The sequence below is a fragment of the Jaculus jaculus genome, chromosome 12, assembly GCF_020740685.1.
Source record: "Jaculus jaculus isolate mJacJac1 chromosome 12, mJacJac1.mat.Y.cur, whole genome shotgun sequence".
Classification (NCBI taxonomy): Eukaryota; Metazoa; Chordata; class Mammalia; order Rodentia; family Dipodidae; genus Jaculus; species Jaculus jaculus.
Genome location: NC_059113.1, coordinates 62,797,462 through 62,820,949, shown reverse-complemented (window position 1 = coordinate 62,820,949; position 23,488 = coordinate 62,797,462). Strand labels below are relative to the sequence as shown.

Genomic DNA, 23,488 nt, shown 5'->3' with positions numbered 1-23,488 from the left:
ACGGCAATCCTCCTACCTCTGCCTCCTGAGTGCTGGGATTAAAGGCGTGCGCCACCACGCCCGGCTCCTTCTCAGTATTTTTAATATCCCAGTAAGTTCTTTTACTCTCATTGTTTTAACAGCCATAAAAACCCAATAACATAAAAACATCACATACCTTGTTAGATTGAAGAATTTTAATATATTTCATTTATCATTGTAAAACCAAGGACAATTTTATAACTTTTGTATGTAGCTGTTACATGTAGGGCAATCTGTCTTTAGAGATAAATTACTCAAAAAATTAATCCTAGGTAGTTTTCCCTTTAAGCGTGTTGTTTAAATAAACGTCTTATTTAAAGGGAGGGGGTGCTGGAGAGATGGCTCAGCGATTAAGGTGCTTGCCTGAAAAGCCAAAGGATCAAGGTTCTGTTCCCCAGGACCCATGTAAAGCCAGATGCATAAATAAGGTGGTGTGTATATCTGGAGTTCATTTGCTGGGTCTGGAGGCCCTAGTGTGCCCATTTTATCTCTCTCCTCTCCCTCCCTCCCCCCCTCTCATAAATAAGAGAAAAATGAAAAAGAAAGAAATGAAGTGAATTGACAAAAGACTTCCCAAACTCCTTTACACTGATTTTGATAATACATTTTTGGTTTTGTTTTTGAGACTAGGTCTTGCTATATAGCATAAGCTTGCCTTGACCCTGTGTGATCTTCCTGCCTCAGCAACCTGAGTGCTGGAATATCAGGTGTGTGTCACTTGTGTATTCCAGGCTGACCTTGAACTTGCTCCTTCTGTCCCAAGTATTGAGATCATACATTAATAGAACCATGTACAGTGCTGATTCATTTGAACTCCTTTTTGACTTTGGCTTCAGTGGCCATGCTTTTCTGTAATACAAATCTATGCTACGTTACGAGCATTAGTAGTGAAGCATTGCTTAAAAACTTGCTACAATCTTTGTGCTTGTGCTAGGATTTTCTGCTCAGCCATTTTTGTGTTGTTATTTCCCCGAGAGGAAATACTGTACTGAAAGAAAATTCCTTTTATGTATGCATATGTATGTATATACATCTCTTATGACAATTAATGATAATTTTACTGAGGATGTTTGTAATTACACTCACTGTATAATACAATAATGAATTCAGTAATTTAGCTGTAATTCTATAGATCATATGCATTACAGTTGATGACTGGCTGTCAAACAATTGTAAGACAGATCCTTATTTCAGAGAGACCAAAAGCAAAAATCTTAGACTTTAAGATCACTGAACCTTTGAAACAGTGAGATTCAGACTCTTAACTGGTATCAAATGAGAGTTTACTAGTAAAGTCTTTTGCTTGATTTAAGAATACTGAGTAATGTGTTTCTGGAGTGTCAGTCAAGTCTGAGCTTTGACAACCCTAATCAGGTATGCTTGCTCACCAGTTAATCAGGCAGGTAGTAGTAGTGAAAAGCAGAGGAAAATAACATTGATTTTCATGTGACCATATTGGAAAGAGGAACAGAGAGATCTAGTGAGATCCTGCCATTCCCAGCATGAGGCTGAGGGTAAGAAGTGCACATAACTGAGCAGTCTTGATCAAGGTGTGGTCCTACCCTCATTAACCCATCATTGTTTTGGCTACAGTCTGCCTGGCAAGATGAACTAACAAGTTACAAACACTGAAATGTTGTTGTAGGAGACTAGTTCCCTCTGGCTAGCACCAGGCTTCAGCTTTTTCCTTCTCCCAGCATGAGACCACCTGGGAAAATATCAATTTAACAGTTTCAGGGATCTAAGTAAAACTTGTCCCTATGCCTCTAGGATAGAAAATTGTGCAGTCAAGCTTTATGGATATGTGTACATATATGTGTATATATATGTGTGCGCATGAGTGTGTGTGGAGGCCAGAGGTAAACACCAGGTGTCTCCCTTTATCACTTTGCTCCTTATTTATTGAAACAGGGTCTCACTGAACCCAGAGCTCTTTAGTTTGGACAGCAAAGTTAGTCAGGGATCTGCCTGTCCCCACTTCTTGAGTGGTGGGATTATAGGTACAATTTCAACATCTGCCATTTCTGTGATTTCGGAGGATTCATGCTTGAATGGCAAGTAGTTTACCAACTGAGCCACCACCTCAGCCTGTTTTCCTTTCCTATGTAATCAGCATATGATTGAAAGTAATGAAATATTTATGTGCATATTATACACAGCAGTGATATTGTAATTTATAAGGTTTTATTACTATGTTTCTAACCTTTGTTCCTAAAGCTTAGTTGTCTCAGAGTACTTATGAAAAGCATACCCTTTATCTATGGCTTTTCCTTATTTATGGCTGTTTGGGATTTTAGAGGGTACATATGGGACTTTAATATTTGTGCATTTGGCTTATGTGGGTACTGGGGAATCAAACTTGGGTCATTAAGCTTTGCAGGTAAGCACTTAAACTGAGCCATCGCTCCAGCCCCAAAGTTCATTTTTTTTTTTTAATGTTTTTACTTATTCATTTGCAAGTGGGGAGGGGCTTCTTGCCATTGCAACCAAACTCAGGTTCATGTACCACCCTGTGCATCTGGTTTTACATGAGTACTGAGAAATCAAATCCAGACCATCAGGCCTTGAAAGCAACCACCCCTACCCTTAACCACTGCACCATCTTTCCAGCCCCCCATAGAAGTTCTTTTAAAATTAATTAGCTCCACTACTTACATTGTGATTTACTTTCTCTAGGCCACAAGATAACCCAGCTCCGCAAACAAATACCACTGGAGGCAATGCTAATAATTCATCAGCTCCAAACAGTAACCCTGCATCAGGTTCTGCTACCAACAGTCCTTTTGGTGTAGGTAAGTGTCTTTTTAGTCAGTTTAATAGGGGTGGAAAGAAAAAGAATCCTCTTGTAAGGGTAGTTTATATCAAATGATATTTTTTTAAAACACTAACTTTAATAATAGTTGATATTAAGGAAGTAGTTTGGGATGTTGATCTTCTTTATAAATAAACTTACACTTAAATTTAGTTAATGGTTACTGTCATCTTGTTAAATAATAAAAGATGAAAGAGGTGCAATATTTATGCACCTGATCTGACTACCACATAATAGCATCTGAAGTTGTTTAGTTGACTGGTCATAAACTCTGGTCAGGAAAATAATTATTCTGTACTTATTAATAAAGAGTAGTTTAATAGACTGCAGCACTTGTCTTTTTCTCACTTTCTGAGACAAGGTCTTGCCAGACAGCCCAAGCTAGCCTGGAAGTCTGCATTCTTCTGACCTTGGCCTTTTGACTGTAAAGATTATATGCATGCACTGCCACACTTGATCTATATTGAAATTGTCCTGAATACATGGAAGGACTGTGGCCTGAAAGCAAGCCTAGTGGTTAAGTGTCTTCTGTATCATCCCAAAGCACTTAGGGGGGAAAAAAACCCAACAATCTTATATATTTACATGAGGAGGGAGTAGACATGGCAGGGCTCTTATTGCTGCAAACAGACTCTAGATGTATGTGCCACGTTGTGCACTGGGATTTATGTAGCTACTGGGGAATCTAACCCAGGCTGGTAGGCTTTGCAAGCAAACTCCTTTAATCAGAGTCATCTCCTCAGACCCCTAAATCCCTTGTCTTGATTTGGTTTCTTTTGTGTGTGTGTGTGTGTGTGTGTGTGTGTGTGTGTGTGTGTGTGTTTTGTTTTTCAAGGTAGGGTCTCACTCTAGCCCAGGCTGACCTGGAATTCACTATGGAGTCTCAGGGTGGCCTCGAACTCACGGCAGTCCTCCTACCTCTGCCTCCCGAGTGCTGGGATTAAGGCGTGCACCACCACGCCCGGCTTTGATTTGGTTTCTTATATTGAGGTTCTGTTGGGGGGGGGGAGTACCCTGAAGCTACAAAAGTGGAACTAAATAGATGGCATGGCTTAAATCTTTAGTTTTTAAGTTATGTAACTAGAACAGTACCAGAAATGGCATTACTTTTTTTCCTCTCTCAATTTTTATTAACATCTTCCATGATTATAAAAAATATCCTATGGTAATTCCCTCCCTCCCCCTACTTTACCCTTTGAAATTCTACTGTCCATCACATCCCCTCCCCATCTCAATCAGTCTCTCTTTTATTTTGATGTCATGATCTTTTCCTCCTCTTATGATGGTCTTGTGTAGGTAGTGTCAGGCACAGTGAGGTCATGGATATCCAGGCCATTTTATGTCTGAAGGTAGCATGTTGTAAGAAGTCCTACCCTTCCTTTAACTCTTACATTCTTCCTGCCAACTCTCCAACAAATACCCTGAGCCTTGGAAGGTGTGATTGAGATGTTACTTGGTATTCTAGTCACTTCTTTCCAGCACCATGATGCTTTCTGAGTCATTCCAAGGTCACTGCCCTCTGAAAAGAGAAGATTCTCTACCCAAAGTGAGAGTAGCATTAACATAAGGGTATAAATAATAAGAGAAGTGCTTGCTGGGCAGTTTGATAAGCATAGTATATACACTTATCCAGACATCAGCAGACATTACACCCCTAGGGTTCATGACTCCCCATTTGAAGTTTTCAGTATCAGGAATGTATTCCCTCCCATGGAGCAGGCCTCCAATCCATTTAGAGGGCAGTTGGTTTCTACCATGATAGACACGCCACTATTGCACCCGTTGGCTTATTTGGCCTGGCTGGCCAATTACAAGGCTTGCAGTGTCTACTGTTGGTTATCTTCACTGATGGTATCTCTTTCTCCCATTGACCTGCATGTAGAATGGCTTCTTCTAGCTTTCTGTCAGCTGGTCTACATGGAGGAGGTTATCAGCTCAGTTCCAGCAGGATTTCTCAGTGGCCTTGCAGCCCAAGTATGTGGAGTCTTCAGCAGTAGGGTCTTACCATCTATTCCTGGTGGGAAACCAAGGGCCTCGGCAATGGCCTATAATGTTATGGGGGCATCCAGGACCTCCCTGACCAAAAACTCACTGGAACTGAAAAATTTCTAGCAACAATCTACGGCTCCTGAGTGTTCCATTGTCCAAAACTGGAGGATTCCATATGATTTATTTATATCCTTTTGGATTTTGATTAGCCCTCCCTCCACCTTTCCTTCACTCAATCTCTTCCCCTGATTTCACTTTGGGCCTTTTCACCCCCATTAACCTATTCTTCTACTAACATATATATACAATACCATCCTATTAAGTACCCTCCTCCCTTCCTTTCTCTTCCTTTTATATCTCTTTTTTAGCTTACTAGCCTCTGCTACTGAGTTTCTTCCTTCTCACACAGAATACTTTTCTTTTTTATACACTGAAACAAAGAATATATTTTTTCAGAAAGAGTTTAAAATCACAACTTCCTGAGCAGTTGGTTTCTTTGTGCACTTTGACAGGAAGGTAGACTGGAAGTCTGGGTCACAGCATTAAAGTACAAAGAGCTCACCACCAACAAGGAAGATTGAGACAAGAAAAAAAGAGAGGCCTGGGCCTAAGAGAAAGAAGAAAAGGAGAGGAAGGGAGTAGTGCCTGGGCAGAAGAGAAGGAAAAAAGAAAATGAGGGGAAAGAAAGTAGAGGAAGAGGGAAGGAAGCCTTGGAGAGAAGGCAACACTGACAACTTAGGAGGAGGGAAGTTGGCATCAGACCTTGTAGGGGTGACCATGTCAGATATCCCTAGCCTTTGGTAGATTTGGTTGGGTCTGCTCTAGAGGAAAAAGTAGTAACCTAGAGAGGTCACTATGACTACTTTGGGGTACATGTAGAGATGGAGTACCCAAGTTAAGTTTTCACATCTTTGCAGTACTCAACATGCGGCCTCCTCATAAGGGCATGGCCAGGTCCCCCATTGGCCTAGCATAGATTTCCAGAACAAGATCTTTGAAGCCTTAGCCTGTTCTTGCACCCCTTTCACCATTGCATCTTTTTCTGGGCTCTTGGGGTCTTCAGGAGTGTCCTCCAGAGGCCGTCTAGGTAGCTCAATAGGGGGAGGCTGGAGGAAAGCTCATTAGGTTTTTCTGGCTTCTTCTGCAGCCAGCCTGACTTGCCTGAGAACTAGTTGAGCACACTGACTTTGTTTTGCTGTTTCTGCATCTGGATTTGATTGCTGGGCTGCAGGTTTAGTTACCTCAGCGCAGGTTCTTCAAGAGGAATTAACAGGGCTGAGGAGATAGCTCAGTCAGGACCTTAGTTCAGACCCCCATTACCCACCTAAAAGCTGTTTATGGTGGTGTGTGTGTGAAGTCACAGTGCTGGGGAGGTGGAGACTGGAGGATCCTTGAGGCATATGCAGGTTAGGTAGTCTAGCTTGTGTGGTAGCTTAAGGTTTAATGAGATTCCCCTGTCTCAAAAACTAAAGTGGATGGGCTGGAGAGATGGCTCAGCACTTAAGGTGTTTGCCTATGAAGCTTGTCGACCTCAATACCCACAGATGCACAAAGTGGTCCATTTGTAGTAGCTGGAGGCCCTGGTGCACCCATTCTGTCTGTCTCTCTGTTAATCTCTCTCTGCTTGCAAGTAAATGTGTGTGTGTGTGTGTGTGTGTGTGTGTGTGTATTCCTTAAATAAACAAATTAAAAAAATAAAGTAGAAAGTGATTAAGGAAGACATCTGATAATTGACCTCTGGCTTCCATATACATGTATGCGCCTCATATACTTGTGCTCCCACACAAATAGTAACATACATGCACACCACACCCACATACATCATGCCCCCCTCCCCAAAAAACAACCTAGAAACTAGGAAGCAATGCATCTTGAAGTGGGTACCTGCAAACTCATGGAGGATGCAGGTGCATGGAGGTGGCCACTGTGTTGCTGGCATACAGGATACAAATGACTTCCCCTGGACAATAGGCAGAGCCTATAACCTGGAAGGTGTTTATCACCAGGACCCTAATCCCCCAGCACATAATTAAGCTTGGAGCTATAGTTGATGGTGTACACTATTAACTACCAAGTAACAGGCAAAGGCTCATTCCTGCTTTGGTTGGAAGTAGGTAGCTGTCAATGAAGGGCCCAACATGACACCCAGCCTGATACCTGTTTCTGTTTGTTTTCAGCCTAGTTAACTTTCTAACCTTTTTTCCTATCTTATTTACGGGTTTCTTTTTTTTCCTGTGCTTTTTTATGTTGGCATGTATATGTCCAGGCTAGTGGGGAACATTAGGTGTCCTCCTCTGTTCTTCCACATTATTTCCTTGAGAACCTGGAGCTGCCATGTTCAGGCAGACTGGTTGACCATTAAGCCCCAGCAAGTCTCATCTCTCCCCCCCACACACATACACACACTGCAAACCAGGAGCTGCCATGTTCAGTCAGACTTGCTGACCAATGAACCCCAGCAGTTCTCCTGTCTCTACCTCCCCTACCCTTCCACACATGGACACACGAAACGTAGGTTACAGTGTGCATGGCACTCAGCTTTTTTATTTGAGGCAGGCAGAGAAAGAGAGAGGGAATGGACATGCCAGGGTTGCAAATGAAATTGAGACGCATGCACCACCTTGTGCATCTGGCTTATGGTGAGTACTGGGGAATGGAACCTGGGTCCTTAGGCTTCACAGGCAAGTGCCGTAACTGCTTAAAAGCCGTCTCTCCAGCCCTTATTTTGTTTTAATTTTATTTATTTGAGAGAGAATGAGAGAGAGGAAAAAAAGAGGCAGGTAGATAGAATGGGCATGCCAGGAAGCCGCTGCAAATGAATTCCAGACGTATGCTCCACTTTGTGCCTCTGGCTTACTCAGATCCTAGGAAATCAAACCTGGCTCCTAAGGCTTCACAAGTGCCTTAACTGCTAGGCCATCTTTCCAGCCCTTGCTTTGGTTTTTGAGGTAGGGTCACACTGCAGCTCAGACTGGCCTTGAACTCACTGTGATACTGTTGCCTATGCCTCCCAGGTGCTGGGATTAAAGGCGTGGGCCACCATGCCTGGCCCCCCATTTATTTTTTAACTTTTTAAAAAATATTTGAGAGAGAGAGTATGAATGGGCACATTAGGGCTTCCAGCCACTGCAAGCTAACTCCAGACATGTGTCACTTTGTGCATGTGGTTTATGTGGGTTCTGGGAATCTAACCTGGATCCTTTGGTTTTACAGGCAAGTGCCTTAACCACTAAGCCATCTCTCCAGCCCCCATTTTTTTTTTTAACTTAGCCATCTTGCCTCTCAAATTGCTATGCCCCCCTCCCAAAGAGAGAGTCTCTTGGTACGTAATCTCTTCTCTTGTTGTTATTTTTTCAAAGTAGACTCTTTCTCTAGCCCAAGCTGTCCTTGAACTCAATGATTCTCCTTCCTCAGCCTCCCGAGTGCTAGGATTATAAAGGTTAAAGTCCCTCAGACTTTTTGGTTTCCATCTATATTTGCTCTCATTTGTTCTCACAGCGCTTTTAAAATAGAATGTCATTTTCTGGAGGGAACTTTTTTTTTTTTTTTTTTTGGTAGTCTTGTAGCTCAGGCTGGCCTGAAACTCAGAATGCTTCTTTTTTTTTTAAATTTATTTTATTTTATTTTATTTGAGAGCGACAGACACAGAGAGAAAGACAGATAGAGGGAGAGAGAGACAATGGGCGCGCCAGGGCTTCCAGCCTCTGCAAACGAACTCCAGACACGTGCGCCCCCTGTGCATCTGGCTAACGTGGGACCTAGGGAACCGAGCCTCAAACCGGGGTCCTTAGACTTCACAGGCAAGCGCTTAACCGCTAAGCCATCTCTCCAGCCCTGGAGGGAACTTTTAAAACAAGGACTGGCTATATGTAGCTCTACCTCAAACCTGCCATGCGACTACTGCCTAAGCCTCTTGAGTTCTGGATTGCATTATGGGTCACTGAGCCCAAGTAAAATAACATTTTAAGTGAGTATTTTGTTTCAAATACTCTTAAGTCTCTTGAGGAATTTTCAAGTTTGAGCCCATGTCTACTTTTCAACTCTTTTTTTTTTTTTCCCTAGTCATGATCAGCTGTCTGGTAATAATAGATAATAAATGATCTGAAATTCTGTGGCTTACTACATCACCACTTAATTTCTTGCTACAAAGCTTTCTTACATGTTATGTGTCCATTTGTACTTCTGACCAACCAGTTACATATTGGGGCTCCTTTTGGCCCTCTATCCTCAGCTTAAAATTTTTCCAGAAAGGCTTTCAAGAACTCAGGAAAACACTTCGCTGACATTTGTTTGTTTATTATAAAGGATATTACTTACAGACCAGTGCTTTGAAGAGGTGAATAGGCAAGGTATTTTCATCATCCTGATGTGACAAGCGATACTCCAAAAGATATTTGTGCCCTTTCCTTTGGACATGATACTATTGAAACAATGAACTCCAAAGAATGCATGGGAAAGGGAAAGTGTCTGATGCCCTGGTGCCAGCCATAGTAAGAACCTACCTCCTAATTTCCTATGGTTTTGACAACTTCCTGGATTACAAAGACCATGATGAGTGGGACCACAGTTGGACAAAGACTGCTTGATTATACAAACCTCATGTCTTCTATTTAAATCTTAATTTCAGCTCTGACCACTTGGTAACTTCTAGCTATGAGTTTTGCCCTTGGCTGGGCCTGGGCTGGCTTGGCCCATAGCCCAACTCTCTACATGGGTTCTGTATCCCCTCCAACTCCTCATATGGCAGGAGCTCCTTGAACTTTCTTTTCTCTCTCCGTGATTTTTCCAGGCCTCCTTGTAGGATCTCTGGCCATGTGGGTACCTTTCCTTGGTTCTGTCCTTCCCTTAATAAATACAATAATTTTAAAAAATTAACTTCAATGTCAGTTCCTATGGTGGTTTAAATATCAGATACCCTCCCCACTCCCATAGGCTTATGTGTTTGAATACTTAATCCCCAGCTGTTTGGGAAGATTGTGGAACCTTTACGGTAAGCTTAATTGGCAAGCACCTTAACAGCCAAGCCATCTCCAGTCCTTTAGTTGGTTTTGTTATTTAGATTCAAATATCAAAGTATAAATTTTTGGCTAACTTCAATTTTAGGATGTGCTTGGCTTTTTGCTGTTGTGACAAAATACTTGAGAGAAACAGTTTAAAAGAGAAAAGGCTTATTTTGATACATGGTCAGCCATGATCCGCTGGTGCTCTGTGTGGCCCTGTGACAGAGCTGACCATGGTAGAGCTGCTTACCTCATTAGTGTAACCTGGAAACCAGAGATTGTGCTGCCTGTCACTGCAAAGGTCTGAGCAGAGACAGGAATTGGACCCTTAGGGTTTACTTTATTGAGAGCCCCTGATCTGAGAGTCCAGAAGAGTACTACTTTAAAACTGTCTTCAAAAGCCATGGTAGAAACAGGCGTGGTGGTGCACGCTTTTAATCCCAGCACTGGCCTTTAATCCCAGCACTCTGGAGGCAGAGGTAGGAGGATTATTGTGAGTTGAAGGCCACCCTGAGACTTCATAGTGAATTCCAGGTCAGCCTGGTCTAGAGTGAGACCCTACCTCGAAAAACCAAAAAAAAAGCCAGGGTACCTATAATCCCAGTGCTAGGGAGGTGGTGGTGTAGACAGCTCCACATTACTGGGACATCCAAACCAGGCACAATTTAGAGGAGGAAGGGATTTATTTCAGGCTTACAGATCCAGTGTGTGTGTGTGGGGGGGGGGGGGGTTGGCCCATCAGTGGCAGAAGCAGCTGCTTCCAAGCAGAGAGAAACCGTCACCAGCCAGCAAACACCAAAACTGGCAACAAACAGCAGGGACCCTACCAGCTCAAAACCTCTGTGAGTATCTTGGGCTGGAAATCAGATCTTTCTCCAAAACACACCTGTGGGCTAGACCTAGTGACACCTCCTCCAACCAGGCAGCTGGAGACTCAAATTACAAGGTTTAATAAAATGCCCGAATCTAAGAGGGACATAGATTTAAACTATGACAGGTCTGGAGACAGGTGGGTCCCTGGGGCTAATTATGTAAATCACAGGCCAGTGAAAGACCTTGACTGGAAAAGATGGAATAAAGAATGGCTAAGCAATGTTATCTGAAGTTATCCTGTGACCTCCACATGCACACACAAAAAGAAAATGTCCGCCTATCTCTCATCTCTAGTCAGCAGATTAGAAAGGTGGGCAGAAATAGTCATTACATAATTTGGGTTTACCCCTTTGGTCAAGTGTTAGCCACATTTCTGGAACTTGTGACTACCTTGACTCTGTCCTTATCATCTCTCTTTTTTAATGAAGGTGTGTGCCATCACACCTGGTTAATATTTTTATTTATTTGTTTGTTTATGAGAAAAAGAGAGAATGGGTACCCCAGGGCCTCTAGCCATTGCATACAAAGTCTAGATGGCATGTGCCACTTGTGCATCTGACTTACATGAGTACTAAGAAATCAAACCTGGGTCCTTAGGCTTCTCAGGCAAGTGCCTTAACCACTAAACCATCTCCCCAGCCCCTTATCAGCTCTTATATTTCTCCCTCAGTCTCTGGATCTCTAGGCTTAGTATAGTTAGTGTCTGCCAGTATTCCTCCAAGGGCATCTGACCTAAGAAGTAGTTTAACTCAGAACAAACCAACCTTTAACAATGTGTAGTACAGATCTGGGCATGGTGGTGCACATCTTTAACCCAGCACTCAGGAGGCAGAGGTAGGAGGATCTCTGTGAGTTTGAGGCCAGCCTTGGTCTACAGAGTGAGTTCCAGGTCAGCCATGGCTAAGGTGAGACCTATCTTGGAGGAGGTGAGGAACAGTATACATGCAGATTCCTTTCTACAATATGGGATACAAATGTCTTTAGGGCTGGGGAGATAGCTCAGCAGTAAGGATCCTGTCTGCAAAGCCTAACCACCTAAGTTAGATTCCCCAGGACCCATGTAAAGCTGGATATATAATGGCATATGCATCTAGAGTTGGTTTGCAGTGGTTGGAGGCCCTAGGATGCCTATTCTCTCTGTGTATATTTTTTCTCTCCCTCCCTCCCTCCCCTTTCTCTCTCTCTCTCTCTCCTTGCAAATAAGTAAAAATATTTTTTAAATGTGTCTTTATAATATAGAATAGAAAAATGCCCTATCCTTCCCTTATGTCTCCCATCAATAGATGCAGGAAATCTGGAAATAAAGATACTACCCTTCAAAGCCAATCCCCCAGTGACTCACTTCTTCAGGTATACTGCAACTCTGAACTCAACAGTTGGTTAAGTCATAGATGAAGTTAGCAGCCTCATTATTTAATCGCTTCTCATCAGTGTCACCAATTGGGAGTCAGGCCTTTGGTGGAACACTTCATATCCAACTTACATGAAAGGAATTAAGCATATAAGCATACTTGTCTTTTTATTGTTTTAAAAAATATTGGGGGGCTGGACAGATGGCTTAGTGGTTAAGGCATTTGCCTGCAAAGCCAAAGGGTCCCAGTTTGACTCTCCAGAACCCACGTAAGCCAGATGCACAAGGGGGCACATGTACCTGGAGTTCGTTTGCAGTGGTTGGAGGCCCTGGCACAACCATTCTCATTCTCTTTGTCTCTGTCTCTCCCCCTCCTTTTCTCTCTCTCTCAAATAAATAAATAAAATATTTAAAAACAAATTTGGGGGGGGTTCCATGGGAGTGGTTAAGGAACTTGCCCATATAATACCTAATGATCCAAGTCCGATTCCCCAGTACCCTTGTAAAATCAGATGCATAAAGTGGCACGTGCATCTGAAGTTACCGTGCACCTATAGTTTGTTTGCAGCAGCTAGGGGCCCTGATGCACCCATCCTCCCTCTCTTCTCCCTCCTTCCCACAGGAGGCAGAGGTAGGAGGATTGCTGTGAGTTTAAGGTCAGCCAGGGACTACACAGTTGAGTTCTACGTCAGCCTGGCCTAGAGTGAGACCCTGCCTCATAAAAACAAAAAAAAAAAAAAAAAAAAGGTTTTTTTAAAATGATGAACTATTGAGTTAATGGTTTGTATCTTCATACTTGAGCACAAATATGGTAATAATAAAGTTTATTTGTATGTCTTTTTTTCTGTCTTTGTTTCCTCTAAGGTGGACTTGGAGGACTTGCAGGCCTGAGTAGTTTGGGTTTGAATACAACCAACTTCTCCGAACTACAGAGCCAAATGCAACGACAACTATTGTCCAACCCTGAAATGATGGTCCAGATAATGGAAAATCCCTTCGTCCAGAGCATGCTCTCAAATCCTGACCTGATGAGGCAATTGATTATGGCCAATCCACAAATGCAGCAATTGATACAAAGAAATCCAGAAATTAGTCATATGCTCAATAATCCAGATATAATGCGACAAGTATGTAGACACTTGCTAAAGTTTATTTAGTAGCAAAAAAATTGCATGTATCTAATTTTTCCTATATTATTCTATATATTTTTTTCTGTAGCTTATGAAAATGTCATCGTATATAGTGCTACTAAAGAGAAACCTAGTTAAATTTTAGGAAAACTCAACAGTGAACTAATTTGGATTATTTTCTGCTGTGCCTGGTAGTTTTTTTTTTTTTTTTTTTAACAGTTTGAAGGATTAAGAAACAGTCTTTCTAGAGATGGGCAATTCATAACAGATTACTTTGTTGATGTTATGAATGTTGGCTTGTTTGAAGTGGTATCCATCAGAAGTCTTAAGTTATTGTGATTTAAATACTACAGCAAATTTGGTTTAAAATTCTTAATTTTTCTGATTTTAGAATTAGATGTCATTTCATTCTGTAAAATAGAATTAGTTGTCCCGTGAACCAAGCAGGTGAAGTCAGGCTTGTAGCAGGTAGAAAAGGACAAGAAAATTGAAACAACAAAAAGTAGATAGGTTGTTGCAAAGTTATGTTCTAGCAGAGTTACTATATACTATCTGAAGATTGACTAGAATTTTTTGTTGTTGTTTATTAAGACTTTTATTTATTTATTTGAGAGAGCAAAAGAGGAAGATAGGAGTGTATGTGTGCCAGGGCATCCAGCCATTGCAAACGAACTCCAGACATATGCATCACCTTGTACATGGGTCTTGGGCAATCAAATCGGGGTCCTTTGGCTCTGCAGGCAAGCGCCTTAATCATTAAGCCATCTCTCCGGCCAAATTTTCTGTTTTGATAGTTTGTTTATATAATAGGCAGGGTCTCACTGTAGCCCAGGCTGACCTGGATCTCATTCTGTAGTCTCAGGCTGGCCTCAAACTCAAGACATTTCTCCTACCTCAGTCCTCAGGGCTGGAACTACAGGCTAGTTTTTGTTTTTAAATATTGATTTAAGTTTATTTTCAAGCATAGAGAGAGAGGAAATGAGAATGGGCATGCTAGGGTCATGTGTATTTCAAACAGGATTTTATTTTTCCTAGACACTGGAGCTTGCCAGGAATCCAGCAATGATGCAGGAAATGATGAGAAACCAGGATAGAGCCTTGAGCAACCTAGAAAGTATTCCTGGGGGCTACAATGCTTTACGACGCATGTATACAGATATTCAGGAACCAATGCTGAGTGCCGCACAAGAACAGGTAATCCACTGGCCCTGAGGCTGGGGCCTAGGAGTAGTTTCTGTCTACGAAATATGTGTGTGATAGGGAATGTGATTTCATTAAAAAATAGTTTGTATCCTTAAAGCTTATTTATGATTTTTTTTGTGTGTGTGTGTTTGTGTGTATGTGTTTTTATTACAGTTTGGTGGTAACCCATTTGCTTCCTTAGTGAGCAGTACAACCTCAGGTGAAGGTAGTCAACCTTCTCGTACAGAAAATAGAGATCCCTTACCCAATCCATGGGCTCCACAGGCTTCACAGAGTTCATCAGCTTCTAGTGGCAACACCAGCACTGTGAGTGGCTCTGCTGGAAGCGCTACCAGTGTTCCTGCTGGGCAGAGCACCACGGGACCAAATCTGGTAACTGGAGTAGGAGGTATGTTTACCTAAGTCATACGCTTTTCATTGTTATCACATGACTGATGAAATACTTTCGTATGCATGTGTAGTGTATACCTTTCATGAAGTATCCTTACATTGCAGGTTTTATGGAATTGCTTGAGGAGAAAATTCAAAATTGAATATATTTATGGAGTACAACATGTTTTGATGTATCTATGCATTATGAAATGACTGAAAGAAACTTATTAGCATTATTACTTGAAGTACTTTGTGGACAGAAAAGAATGTGTATTCTCTTCTTAGTGATTGTCAACTACAGTTTACATTATTAATTGTAGTCACTGTTATACAGAAGATATCTAGAACTCGTTCCTGAGAAAATTTTAGGCAGAGACATAACAAAATTTTTTTAATAAAAATTAGATTACAAGCCAAGTGTGTTGGCACATGCCTTTAATCCCCAGCACTCAAGGCAGAAATAGGAGAATTCCTGTGAGTTTTAGGCCTGCCTGTGATTACAGAGTGAATTCCAAGTCAACCTGGACTGGAGAGATGACTCAGTGGTTAAGGAATTTGCCTGAAAAGCCTAATGACCTGATTTTGGCTCCCCAGTTAACCCACATAAACCTAGATGCACAAAGTGGCACCTGCACCTGCAATGTGTTTTGTAGCAACTGGAGGCCCTGGCATGCCCATTTTCTCTCCCTCTTCCTCTCTGTATCTCTCTCCCTTCCTCTCTACAAATAAATATTTTAAAAATACCCCCAAAGAACTGCTCCATGGGATTACCCTGATTACCATTTGAAGAACATATTGGATCTTAGAATCCTAATGAAATGATCTTCATGGGCTCATATTAAAGCCTAGATCCTTAGCACAATTTTGGAAAGTTTGGAAACTTCAAGAGGTGGCACCTAGCTAAAGGAAATATAGATCTTTAGGTATATCTTGTCCTTGTCCTAGTCCCATCTCTTTCTCTGCTTTCTGGATGCCGATTTGAACTGTCACATGTGCTTGGATGTGTTTTTAAAAAAAAATTTTCTTTTTGTTCATTTATTCATTTGAGAGTGACAGAGAGAGAAAGAGACAAAGAGATTGAGAATGGGCGCGCCAGGGCTTCCAGCCACTGCAAACGAACTCCAGATGCGTGCGCCCCCTTGTGCATCTGGATAACGTGGGTCCTGGGGAACCAAGCCTTGAACCAGGGTCCTTAGGCTTCACAGGCAAGCGCTTAACCGCTAAGCCATCTCTCCAGCCCATGGATGTGTTTTTTATACCACGATATACTTACATTTCTGAAACAATAAGCCATTATCCTCTTTTAAATTATTAGGTATCTTGTCACAGTTATATGACTACAACTAATATGTTGGTGGACACAAAAATTAATGTAAGGGACTTACACTAAATGGGGGGGGGGGGCCTGGAAAGCATTTCCGCTAAAATCAGGAACAAGACAAGGATGTCCACTTTCCAAACTCTTACTTAATATAATAGTGCCAGAAGTCTTAGCTGGAGCAGTAGATGAAAAGCTATAAATAGGAAAGGAAGAAGTCAATGTATTCTTATTTGCAGATGACATGACTTTATACATAAGAGACCTTAGTAACTGTACCACCAAACTCTTAGAACTGTTAAGCTTTCAGCAAAGTGGCAGGTTACAAAATTAACAAGTCTGTAGTTTTCCAATATACCAGTAACAAACAAGTTGAGCTAAAAATTGGGGAAACAGCTTCATTCCCAGTTGCATCAAGAAACAAAAAACAGGGTTTCCTTCTTGGGGCTCCCTCCTTTTGTACAGGGGCTCTGCCTTTCCTTCTCTTAAGTTCTATAAATAAATTTTTGCTATCATTGGGAAAAATACCTAGGAATAAATTTCTTTTTTCTTTTTTTTTTTTTGTTTTCTGAAGTAGGTTTTCACTCTAGCTCAGGCTGGCCTGGAATTCACTATGTAGTCTTGAACTCACATTTTTTTTATAAGATACACTTTTATTCACATAAAGTATAGATTTTGGGCTAGAGTGATGGTTTAGCAGTTAAGGCATTTGCCTGCAAAGCCAAAGGACCTAGGTTTGATTCCCCAGGACCCACGTTAGCCAGATGCCCAAGGGGGTGCACACATGCAGAGTTAGTTTGGAGACCCTAGCACTCCCATTCTTTCTCTCCCCTCCTCCCTTCTCTTTCTCTCTCTTTCTCTGTCAAATAAATAAATTAGATAGATACAGATTTAATTGTCCAGGTATCCATGTTTCACTGAAGTTAATTCACTCAGGTTATTGCCACCCTAATGAAGAAAAGGAACATTTTCATCACTCCAATAAATTTATTTCATGCCTCTTTTTATTCAGTCTGGCTAGTGCAGGGGAGGCTACTTACCTTGTGCCACTGTAGATTTCCTTTTATGCTTGGGGTATTTATAAAAATGGAATTGCACAGTATGTAGTTTTTTTGTCTCTTTTTCACTCACTTATTTGTGTATGCACGGACACATCAGGATCTCCTACTGTTGCAAACAAATCCCAGGTACTTGTGCCACTTTAAAAAAAAAAGAGATTTCCTTTATTATTTAATTGAATGAGCGGGGGCGGGGTGGCAGATAGAATGAGATGGGGCATGCCAGGACCTCTGGCCACTGCATAAAAACTCCAGACACCTGTGCTACCTTGTACATCTGACTTATGGTGGTCCCAAGGATCAAATCTGAGTCCTTTGGCTTTGCAGGTAGGTGCCGTAACTGCTAAGCCATCTCTCCAGTCCTTGTGCCACTTTCTATATCTGGCTTTTTATGTGGGTACTGGGGATTGAACTTGGGCTGACACAGGCTTTGCAAGCAGGCGCTTTTAACCACTGATCCATTTCCCCAGCCCTCACCCATTGTTTTTGAAACCCATTCATGTTGTATATATCTTTAGTTTGTTACTTATATTAAAAGCATTCCCTTATTATCAGTATCATTACAATATGTGTGACTTCTTTTTTTTGTTCCTTTTTATTTAAACCTAGTTTCTCTGTACTGTGTGGAAATGAAGAGCCAAAGCATTAGACTTGAGATTTGGAGAACAAACTTTGAGATTCCAAATGAGATAAACAAAGGTAGTGTAGTAGGGTCTTAGCAGAGGCAAAAATGGACTGTCTTAAGCTCAGCAGTGGTTTGTGGGGACTTCAAAATTGGGGCATCTGTAAGGGGAGATAGCTTACTTGGTAAAGTACTCATCTTTGCAAGCATGAGGACTTGCGTTCAGTTCCTAGTACCTACATACAATGCCTAGTATGGGCTTTCCTGTAGTAACAGCAGTGGGAAGGTAGAGACAAGGGGATCCCTTGAACTTGCTAGTCAGCCAGTCTAGCCTTAACTGGTGAATTCCAGGCCAATGAGTGATTGTTTCAGAGGAAGTGGATGGCATTCCTGAGAATGACGCCCAAGGTCCTCTGGCCTTCATATGCACTTGTACATAGGTGCTCATGTGCGCATGCACACACATGAGGCAATCTGGTAAGTTTGTTTGAATGTGTGTGTCATATGATCTGTATAAATTAAGGCTCCAGTGTAACATAATTTAAGGTATTTATATGGTATGTCTAAATTTCTCTGGAAGGATTGGTCTTGACTTCATCCATAGGTAATTGCTGTTGTAGGGCTTTTTCTTAAAAATTTTTTAAAAATATTTTATTTAATTGTTTATTTATTTACGAGGGTGGGGGGTGTGCCAGGGCCTTCAGCTGCTGCAAACAAACTCCAGATAAATGAGCCACTTTGTGTATCAGGTTTTATAGAGTACTGGGGGATTTGAAACAAGATAGGTTTTTCAGGCAAGCACCTTAACTGCTGAGCCATTTCTCCAGCCCGGGCTTTCTCTTGCTGAATATGTCTGCATTTTGCTGTTTTAAGTTTCACTCTGGGCCTCTCAAAACAAACCTGCAAAAGTACTATGGATGTGTGTCTTTTTTTTTTTTTTTTTTTTTTTTTTTGGTTTTTCGAGGTAAGGTCTCACTCTAGCCCAGGCTGACCTGGAATTCACTATGGAGTCTCAGGGTGGCTTCGAACTCACGGCGATCCTCCTACCTCTGCCTCCCGAGTGCTGGGATTAAAGGCGTGCGCCACCACGCCCGGCATGTGTGTCTATTTTTAAGGCCACTCCTTTCTAAAGGCTAGGATTTGGGTGTTAAGATGCTTTAAGTCTTTCCTTGTTTCTCAGTGGACATAGTATTCTTCTTAAGTCTTCATTTCTTATAATCCAGATGTGTTCTTTCTGTGTTCATGTCCACTGACAAGCAGAAGGTTTTGGTTGTCTAAAGGAAATTTAAAATTTAATACTTAACTATATGTAGCCATTATCATGGCACTGGTTACTAAAGATTTCTAGAAGCAGTTTTGTTTTCATGTCTTCATAACAGTGTTGAAAGAAATTGATGGTGGCCTCATTTCAACAGCAATTAACAGTAGATAACTTTTTGTATTTATTTTTTTATTAACAACTTCCATAATTATAAATATCCCATGGTAATGTCTTCCTTCACCCCCCCCCTTTCCCCTTTGAAACTCCATTCTCCATCATATCCCCTCCTCTCAATCAGTGTCTCTTATTTTGATGTCATCATCATTTTCCCCTGTTAATGGTGGTCTTGTGTAAGTAGCGTCAGGCACTGTGAGGTCATGGATATCCAGGCCATTTTGCGTCTGGAAGGTGTGACAGAGATATTGCAGTGAGAAGTACTTACTGGGCAACTTAATGAGTATAGTATATACATTTAGCCAGACAGCAGCAGATGTTACACCCCTAGGGCTAATGACTACCCCTGTTTTAGGTTTTCAGTATCATGGATGTATTCCATCCCATGGAGTGGGACTCTAGTCCAGTTAGAGGGCAGTTGGTTTTCACCATCACAGATGTGCCACTATTGCACCCTTGGCTCATTTGGCTTGGCTGGCAAAATATAAGGCTTGAAGTGTTTACTGTTGAGTATCTTCACTGGTGATTTCTCTCTCTCCCATTGAACTGCATGTAGAATAACTTCTTCCAGCTTTCTGTCAGCTGGTCTATATGGAGGAGGTTATTAGCTCAGTTCCAGTAGGATATTTTCAGTGACCTTACAGCCTAAGAATGTGGAGTCTTCAGCAATAGGGTCTTAACAATAGATAACTTTTAAGTGCAGAGGGAACACAGTTAATGGTACTGTTATTATCTGGATTTGGTCTGGTCTCACACCAGATACATGGATTCTAAAGCACACTCTGAAGGCCAGGACTAAAATAGATCCAGCAAAGCACCTGCCCATTTAAAAGTCAGGTTTCTACAGCAAGGCACATCAGCAGGTCCCTAGACCGGCTACTTGGGAAACTGAAGTGGGAAAAAATATTTCAGTCTGGGAGCTCAAGACCAGCCTGGGCAAGATAGTGAACTCCCTCCATCTTCCAGTAATCAGGGTTCTTTCTTAAGTCTAAATGTCAGACCTTTTTCCTGGTAAGGTTTAAGATCTGTGGGCTTTATTTTAATTTATTGTTTTTTAGGTAACATACAAGCAGTGGGTTTCATTGTGACATCTTTCAGAATATGTGTCATTGTATTTTTTTCTCCTTTGTTTCCTCATGATCCTTTTTCCCCTTTCTTTCCACAGTTAGTCCCAACATTTTATTATTACTACATGTATTCCACTTTTCTCCACTTAGGTTATGATCTCTTCCTCCTCTCTCTTGATCTCCTTTGCAATTTCATGACCTGCATGCACTGGTAATCACACACACACACACACACACACACACACACACACAATTTTTTAAGTGGGGCTGGAGAGATGGCTCAGCAGTTAAAGGTGCATGCTTGCAAAGCTTGATGACCTGGGTTCACTTCCCCAGTACCATATAAAGCCAGATGTACAAAATGACACATGCATCTGGAGGCCCTGGCATGCTCATACTCTCTTGTTCTCTGTCTGCCTCTTGTTATCTGGCTTTCCCTTAAATAAAGAAATAAAATATAATTTTTTTCTTTATTTTTTTAATTGGCAACTTCGATACTTATAGACAATAAAGCATGATATTTCTCTCCCCTCTCCCACTTTCCCCTTCACAACTCTGCTTTCAATCATATCCCCTCATTCACTCCATTATTCTCTTTTAATTTGATGTCATCATCTTTATCTTCTATTATGAGGGTCTTGGTTAGGTATTGTTAGGCACTGCGAGGTCATGGATCTTGAGGCATTGTAAGGAGTGGTACCCTTCTTTGTCTCTTAAATTCTTTCTGCCACCTCTTCCACAATGTACCTTGAGCCTTGGAGGGTGAGATAGAGATGTTTCAGTGCTGGACACTCTTCTGTCCCTTCTTCTCAGTACTATGTTGCCTTTTGGGTCATCCCAGTGGTCATCACTGTCTGAAAAGAGAATCTTCTCTAGTTAGAAGTGAGAATAGCATTGATACATGAAAATGAACATTAAGTGTAGTGCTTTCAGGGCAGTTTGGTGAGAGTAATGTATACCTTTATCCAGACAAGAGCAGGCTTTATACCCCTAAGGCTCATGATCTCCCTGCCATACAGTTTTGATTAGGTTTCAGTACCAGTCATGTATTCCCTCCCATAGAGTGGGCCTTCAGTCCAACTAGAGAGCAGTAGTTTTCCCTAGAGCAGACATGCCACTATTGCACTCATTCAATCATTTGGCCTGTTTGGCCAAACTTGAGGCTTCCAGTGTCCACTGTTTTCACTGCTGATGACTTATGTCTCCCATAGGGCTGCATACAGTACAGCTTTTTCCAGCTTTCAGTTGGCTAGGCTACAGGGAGAAGGTTGTCTGCTCAGCACCAGCTTGATTTCTCAGTGACTTTGCTGCACAGTCATCTGTAGTCTTCAGCACTAATAGGGTCTTACCATCTGTTTCTCAAGGGAAATCAAGGGCCTTGGCAATAGCCAACTCACTGAAAGGTATCTCATCCCTGGCACTGAAAATTTTCTAGTAACAGTCTATGACTTTTGTATGTGCCATTATTCAAAAAGGTAGGTTTTCATATGTCTTATTCAGAACATCTTGAATTTTAACTGGCCCTCACTTACCCTTCTTTTATACAATCTCTTCCCCTGGCCTCCCTTAGGCCTTTCCCCTCCCTGTAATCTGTTCTTCTACTTACGTATATACAATGCCATCCCCTTAAGTCCTTCCTTCTCATCCCTCTCTTAAAGCCTTTTTCTAGCTTACTGGCCTCTGCTACCGTTGGTTCCAGCTCACACACAAGTGTATACATTTCTGGCTAGGATCCACATACGAGAGAGAACATGTGAGCCTTTCTGGGCCTGCGTTACCTCACTTAGTATAATCCTTTCCAGATTCATCTATTTCCTTGCAACTTTCATAATTTCATTTTCTTTACTGCTGAATAGAGCTCTATTGTGTAAATGTGCCACATCTTTATAACCCATCCATCTGGAGGGATATCTAGGCTGGTTCCAACTCCTAGCTGTTGTGAGTAGGGCAGCAGTAAACATGGTTGTGCAGGTATCTCTAAGGTAGTGAGAAGAGTCCTTAGGATATAACCCTAGGAATGCTATAGCTGGATCACATGGTAAATCTGTTTTTAGCTGTCCCAAGAACCTCCACACTGATTTCCACAATGGCTATACCAGATTACTTTCCCACCAACAGTGTAAAGGGGTCTCCTTTTTCCTCATCCTCGCCAACATTTATTGTCATTTGTTTCTTGATAGCCATTCTGACAGGAGTGTGATGGAATCTCAAAGTAGTTTTAATTTGCAGTTCCCTGATGGCTAAGGATGGTAGAACACTTTTTTAGGTGTTTATATATCATCTGTATTTCTTCCAGTAAGAAAACACTACTTAGTTACATAGCACATTTTTTAATTGAGTTGTTTGATTTCTTATTGTTCTGCTTTTTGACTTCTTTATATATTCTGGACTCTGTCAGATGTGTAGCTGGCAAAGATTTTCTCCCATTCTGTAGATTGTCCCTTTCTGTTCACAGTGTCCTTCGCTGTACTAAAACTTTGTCATTTAATGAGATCCCAATGTTTGATTTGCGGTTTTATTTCCTGAGCAATTGTGGTAATATGCAGAAAGTCATTGCATATGCAGTATGTTGAAGAGTTTCCCCTACCTTTTCCTCTAGCAGTTTCAGATTTTCAGGTCTAATACTAAGGTCCCTGATCCATTTAGATTTGATTATTGTATATGGAGAAAGACAAAGATCTATTTTCATCCTTCTACATATTAATACCAAGTTTTCCCAGCACCACCTTTTGAAGAGGTTATCTTTTCTCCAGTGAATATTTTTTGGCATTTTTGTTAAAAATCAGATGGCTATAGCTGCCTGGATTAACATCTGGGTCCTCTATTCTGTTCCATTGATCTGCATGTCTGTCTTTGTGCCAGTTATTTTTTTTTTTTTGTCTTTGTTTTTGTTACTGTGGCTTTGTAATATAGCTTAGAATTAGGCATGGTGATAGCACCAGCTTTATTTTTGTAGTCAAACTTGTTTTGGCTATTTGAGGTTTTTTTTGTGCTTCCAAATGAATTTTTGGATTGTTTTATCTGTGAGGAATGCCATTGGAATTTTTTTTATAAATCTATAGTTTTATTAAGACAAACTGACAGTATGGTATGAAGTTTACATTTAAACAAAATTTTCAGACATCTAACACATGCCTAAAATGATTTAACAGTGTAGCTCTAGATGTAGGTCTAGACAATAGCAAGAATTGATGGGTCTTATGATTCAAGACAGAGCATTTTGAGTATGTTAATCTT

At 41.3% G+C, this 23,488-nt stretch overlaps 1 protein-coding gene across 2 annotated transcripts in view; it reads left to right on the top strand.

Moving 5' to 3' along the window:
* The window catches only part of Ubqln1 (ubiquilin 1), a 64,802-nt gene that overhangs the window by 11,347 nt on the left and 29,967 nt on the right, over nt 1-23,488 (top strand). For both annotated transcript variants that reach the window (XM_045131111.1, XM_045131110.1), the window contains exons 3-6: nt 2,698-2,813; nt 12,911-13,173; nt 14,212-14,370; nt 14,533-14,767. In XM_045131111.1, coding sequence (XP_044987046.1) covers nt 2,698-2,813; nt 12,911-13,173; nt 14,212-14,370; nt 14,533-14,767 — 773 coding nt within the window. The remainder of the gene's footprint in view (nt 1-2,697; nt 2,814-12,910; nt 13,174-14,211; nt 14,371-14,532; nt 14,768-23,488) is intronic.